General features: G+C 49.8%; 1 protein-coding gene across 1 annotated transcript in view; it reads right to left on the bottom strand.

Annotated features, from left to right (window-relative positions):
- Positions 1 to 1,935: 1,935 nt before the first annotated feature.
- CTIF (CBP80/20-dependent translation initiation factor) overlaps positions 1,936 to 6,000 on the bottom strand; it is a 113,392-nt gene continuing 109,327 nt past the window's right edge. The window contains 2 exon segments of the mRNA XM_010286437.1: positions 1,936 to 2,151; positions 3,969 to 4,022. Coding sequence (XP_010284739.1) covers positions 1,936 to 2,151; positions 3,969 to 4,022 — 270 coding nt within the window.

The raw sequence follows: 6,000 nt of genomic DNA, 5'->3' as shown, positions 1-6,000 counted from the left end.
CTGCTGAAAATTTCTGCCTTTTAAATTTTGCAGCAAAACCTTCCTCCCCATCGCGGACAGACCAACACATTCATAAGGCACCCGAGAACATACTGCACACCCAAAGACGTTGAGGTGAAATCTCTCTTCTCTACAAGCCACCAGAATATCAGTGTTTTGCTTGGAAAAATGGGTTTCAGCTGCTGAGCTCAGACCCAGCCTGCCTGGTCCGGGGTCCGTGCATGCCGGCGCCACGGCATCGTCTTCTTATCACTGGGAAAGGAAAGAACATTGAATAATGGGAAGAAAACGGGATGGGCTGCCGGCATCGTGCCTTCCTTGGCCCCTCTTCCACTGCGCCGACGGGACGGGGCAGCTCGCACCTTTAGGCTTCACCACAATAAGCACCAGAAGTGATTTAGTAGGTAAAAGCATCACTAGACAAGCAAATAAGGAGACCATCAAGTCTTGTTCATGATGCGGGGAGCGATGCAACGGCGTGGTGTGTCCCTCTGTACCAGCCTCCTCCCGCTCCGGGCATCTCCTCGCCCAGGCGGCATCTCGCCATCACCCCCTGCAGCCGCCCTCTCCCATGGGATGCTCCAGCACGGAGCAACCTGGGGATCCTGGAGCAACGCGGGGATCCCAGAGCAAACGCTCTCCCTCCAAACACGTCACCCATCCCTCGAGGACACAGTGCCACGTACACCGACTGTGGGAGAGAGCCGCTCCTGTACACCGCGCACTGGATAGCCAATTCAGCTGGTAAGATGCCAAGCTCAAAACCTCTGTTTTTGGCTTTTCCTATTTTTGCCTCTTCTATTTGCCTCCTTTTTGCCATACCTCACTTGTCTTCTCTTTACCGGTCTCCAAAGAAGAATATCAAACCTTCATTTCTCCCTTGCCCTGTACATTATTAGGCCTGACTATAACAGGCCTGGATTTAAATGTATAATTACAACCATGACAGTAATTACAATAAAGCACTCCTTCAATGGAAACAAAAGAAAATTATTACAAAAAAAAAAAAAGGTTATTAGTGGCTGAGGGCTAACGGCGACTTGAACAGCAAGAGCCGCAGAATCCCCCGTTTCTTAGAGCTCCCAGCTCAGAGGACACGTTTCTCAATCCATCGAGGAGGTTACTGGCAAGACGACGGTGGCTATGTTACTTCTGCAGTGGCTTTTGGACTCCTTTAAAATACTCCTTCTGCTTCAGCATCTTCACGTAAACCACTAGTCAGCTCGCGGGAAGGCGTTGCTTTCCCCGTCTCCGAGCTGCTCGCAATTGTCCGTTCAATGATACAATAAAATAAGAAGAAAATACAAACGCTCGAGAAAAAGAAAACCCAGTGCAAATAAGAAAGTCGTCCCGCTCTCCGATCCGCTTTCGAAGGGGTGGCGGGGGGGGGACACACACACAGAGAGTCGAAGACAAGAGGAGGGGGAAAAACCTAACGCAAGCCCCGCTCGACAAAAGCCATCAATTATGAGCGTCTGGTGTAGTGTGTGTCTGGCTTTGTCCTCCCGAGACATCTGCTGCCTGCTGTCTCCTGCCAGTTGGCCGGGGCAAGGCAGGAGGACGGCGTGAAAACAATACTAGCCCCCACGCGGATTCGATTTTTTTTTTCTTTCTTTCTTTCTTTTTTTTTTTTTTCCCAAATTCTCCGTCTTCTTTCGAAAGCTAAACAATAACCCGGCGGGATGCGTTGCTGCTGCTTGAGCAATGAGTTCAGAAAAAGAAACCCCTAAAACAAAACCACGGCGAGGAAGAGGGGTGGCACTTGGCGACGCGGCTGAAAAAGAAACATGCTTCTCCCTCCCCACCCCACGAACGTATTCTCGAGCATGCTGGGGTTTGGTCTGCTGGGGGATTTAAATCGGAAAAGCTCTCGCCGGATCCCGTCAAGGTGCATGTCTTCTTCTCGTCCCTTCCCACCCCACCTTGCCCTGCCCCTCAAGCCGTCAGTTTTTGGATGGTCTTGTTGTAGTACTGCGTGATGGTGGGCGTCAGGGGGTTCCAGTTGTTGGCGTGCAGCTCGATGACCTCCAGCAGCAGGGACCGCGTCAGCATGGACTCGGAGGGACACAGCATCTTGTCGCGTGCTATCGCCAACAGCTCCGTCATCATCTCGGGCAGCTGCTCCTCCAGCAGCCGGCCGGTGCTCTGCAGCTGTCGGGAGAAGAGGAGGTCAACCATGGCATACTGATCCTTAGGGGTCCCTTCCAACTTGAGATATTCTACGATTCTGTGATATTAAAAAACCGTGCTGGCTTTCGTAGACACCCTCCACCCCTGCAGCCCTCCCCTGCTCGATGCGGCGGGGCGGGCAGGCAAGGTTAAGGGCGTTGTGGCTTTTGAAAACCAAAACCACCCGGCAGCAAGCTCCAAGAGCCGACCGTGAAGGGCGAGGTTTTCAAAAGCATCCGCGCCGGGCTGCTGGAGGAGCGAACGGTTCGGCTCCCACTGACTTCAAAGGAGGCAAGGCTGGATTGCTTTTGAAAAAAAAAAAAAAAAAAAGAAAATGAATCCCACCTAAAAATCCTGCTATTGTCAAAACAAAGTGCAGGCTGTGATGTGGTATTCCTGCCTTCTACCTGGCCCTTCATTTACTCGCTGATTCACAGCTGCCAGCGACTCCCAGTCATTAATCAGAATAAGCAGAGCCCTCCTGTATGCATAACAAATCCTCCCTGCCGAGATCTGCATTTATACCCGTCGTGCCGCTTCGCTAAGGACAGCCAAGGGTTTTTTAAAACAATTACTCCTCGGAGAGCCTCCGTGGAGCAGTATAAGCCCCAGATGGTCCCACAGAGGAGAAGGTCCAAGCTTGGAGCAGAGAGCAACGAGTCCACCATCACGGAAGACTCGTGGGGCTTGAACGCAGAGCTCCCCGAAGTCCTAACCTTAAAAATTCAAATACTCCTCCTCGGTTGCCTGTCGCTTTGCTGAGTTTCAACCACTGAGCCTACAATTTCAAGTGCTCTCTGCAAGGAAAGCATCCATCCCCACAGGCCAATTGCTTCCCAAACGTGAAACTAATAAAACTCTGACATATTTGTACCAGCATTTCTCAGCAAAGCTGCTGCTGAGCACAGCAAACCTCCCGCCATGTGAGGCACAGGGCAGCTTTTGCTCCAATACAGGTGTGTTTGTGCTTAAAAAATAAATGCAAGGTGAGATTTGAAGGAACCAGGATAATAGAATTTTGTGATGGAACCCCAGCTGCCAAACTTTTTGCATCCATTCGCATGCATCAAAAGTCCAGTGATAAGAGTCTCAAGGGTCATCTCTTGTCTCACAGTGATGTCTTTTATCTCCTCCGCTCTGGGGAGACCCCCCTGCAGGGCTGCGTCCAGCTCTGGAGCCCTCGGCACAGGAGAGACACGGACCTGCTGGAGCGGGGCCAGAGGAGGCCCCAGCAACGCTCCGAGGGCTGGAACCCCTCTGCTGGGAGGACAGGCTGGGAGAGCTGGGGGGGGTCAGCCTGGAGCAGAGAAGGCTCCGGGGAGACCTTCCTGCAGCTGCCAGGGCTGAGAGGGGCTGAGGAGAAAGGTGGGGACAGGCTTTTTAGCAGGGCCTGTAGCGACAGGACAAGGGGTGACGGTTTTAAACTAAAAGAGGGCAGATTCAGACTAGATAGAAGGAAGAAATGTTTCACAGTGAGGGTGGTGAACCCCTGGCCCAGGTTGCCCAGAGAGGTGGTGGATGCCCCATCCCTGGAAACATCCCAGGTCAGGCTGGACGGGGCTCTGAGCACCCTGCTCTGGTTGGGGATGTCCCTGCTCACTGCAGGGGGTTGGACTGGATGGCCTGGAAAGGTCCCTTCCCACCCAAACCGTTCTACGATTCCATGACTCTATAATGCAAAGAGACAACACGGCTCTTTGTGTCTGGAAACATCGAGTAGCTGCCTGACACATGCATAGCCAAGGACAGAAGGGCCAAAGCAGTGAGGACGGGGGCGGGTGGTGCAGGTGCTTCCCTACCTCCATGGAGCAGCAAAGCACAGCGTCTTCCTTCACATCCTGAGATTGCAACAACTGCAAAAGAGAGAAGAGAGAGGCGGTGAGAAATGCATGACCCCCTCCTCCTCCTCCCTTACGACCTTCCTTCCATCGCTCCGTCCAGCTTGGCTTTTGCCACTTCCAGGAGGAAAGGACAGAAAATCAGAAAGAGGGGAGGAAAGAGATTATCAACACAAAAAATTAAGATAAACAGTGACAAAATGCAGGGTGAAGGGTATCACCAGCGTATCCGCTGCTGAGAGCGAGCAAGCAGAGCAGAATATAGAGAACTTGGATGAACAACTTTCAAAATAAATTTTATTTAGGTTACATTGCTTTTTTTTATGCCACAGCAGGCAATGAGAAAACACACTCGTTTCACACACACAGCAACTAAATACCATCATCAGGCGACAACAACCGAGCAGCACAGCCCTGGGAGCGGCTGTTTGGAAGGGAAGGGCTCTGCAGCCACCCACCACCCAACCTCTCCGTCCCTGTGGGGACACTTCTAACAGCCACAAAATTACCTGATGGGAAAGCGTTACATCCAATACACTGTAATTAATATGTCTCCTTCTAGACTGATTACATAGCGGTGCAAGCGCAATGGGTTGCAGCGAAACTATGGCGTTTTAGGTGCAGCAACGCCAACCCCACTCTGCCTTCCACGGACTTTGCGTTACAAACATGAGCTCGTAAGCACGAGCGACTTTCGAGAGAGATCCAAAACGTTCCTGTGCACGGCATGGGATGGTGAAGGAAGATGCTCTTCTTGGTTCAGGCTCAGGGCATGCAGTGAGGGTCAACGGCTTTACCCAGCAATGGCAAAGCGTAGGAGCTCAGCACATCCCGCCCCACAAACCTTGAAACCATGGGCAAAGCCCCTCGAAACCAGATCAAAAATATCCGTTTTTGTTTTCATCTTTGTGACTTTGTCACGTGCACAAAGATGCCGTTTCAAAGTATTTTGCTAAAACCACAAGAGAAAGCACAGTTGTTCTAGTTGTTTTTCGAGTAGATAAAATACTGAGATTCTCAATCAGCCAACAAAGCGAGCTGGAGCGCTATGAAAAACAGCGTACCACGAGGTGGCTGATAAAATTACAAGTGCTGGCAACACTTGAAGCTACGGCCACTTCCACTCCACCGCCGTGGGTTGAACAAGCCCTGCTGGCCCTGGGCTAATCCCTGCGTGCAGTGGGGAGCTGAGTGCAGGCACTAAACACTGAGAAAAAGGAGAAAAATTGGGAAAACTGGCTTCATTAGTATCTGAAATGCATCAGGGAAAGGCAAACTTTGGAAAAGTGGTTGGACTATTTAAAACTGCCCATATAAAAAATGCTCAGCGTAACTAAATGTGCTCCAAAGTCACATCCTTTAGTTAAAATCACAGTTCTGATTCTCAGCCTTATCATCTCTCCTTCCCACTCTCATTTTTTCATGTTTCCTTTCCTAAACAAATAAATGCCTATTTGTTTACTGGCTCCACTGCTGGAAAATAGGAAAAAAAGAGGTAATTCAAGGAATTATCATTGGTCTCAAAGTTTTTTCTTCACCCTCTTCTGTTTTCAGCAGACAGCAGTTTGTTTGCTCTGAAGACGATGTTTACAACATCTCGATGAGCATGTGGTCCATTGGTTTTTATCTCACAGTAGCCAAAGGTTCAGCCAGAGTTTTGAAGACATGCAACAGCCCCCCCCCAGTTTATCTTTCTGCTGAGTTGTTTGGAAAATGTTAGTTAAGCCCAAGCCGCATGCTCTGAGATAAATTCTCACAAACAGTTCACAGATTCGCTGCAAAAAAACCCTTGAGATCATTTTAAACCCAACAACAAGAAAAAAAAAATCCATTAGGGACAAATATAAACAGGCAGTAGTCCAGAAATTAAGTTCTGGGGTATTTAGGTCGTGAGCATGGCATGAAGCAGGGATGCAAATTAAATATTATACTCATCTTTCCTATTTTTGCTATTCTTTAGTGAAGAGCATAGCCTGAAAATTAAAGCAAGAAA

Source organism: Phaethon lepturus, unplaced genomic scaffold (genome assembly GCF_000687285.1).
Source record: "Phaethon lepturus isolate BGI_N335 unplaced genomic scaffold, ASM68728v1 scaffold17194, whole genome shotgun sequence".
Taxonomy (NCBI): domain Eukaryota; kingdom Metazoa; phylum Chordata; class Aves; order Phaethontiformes; family Phaethontidae; genus Phaethon; species Phaethon lepturus.
This window is presented reverse-complemented; position numbering and strand designations above follow the sequence as displayed.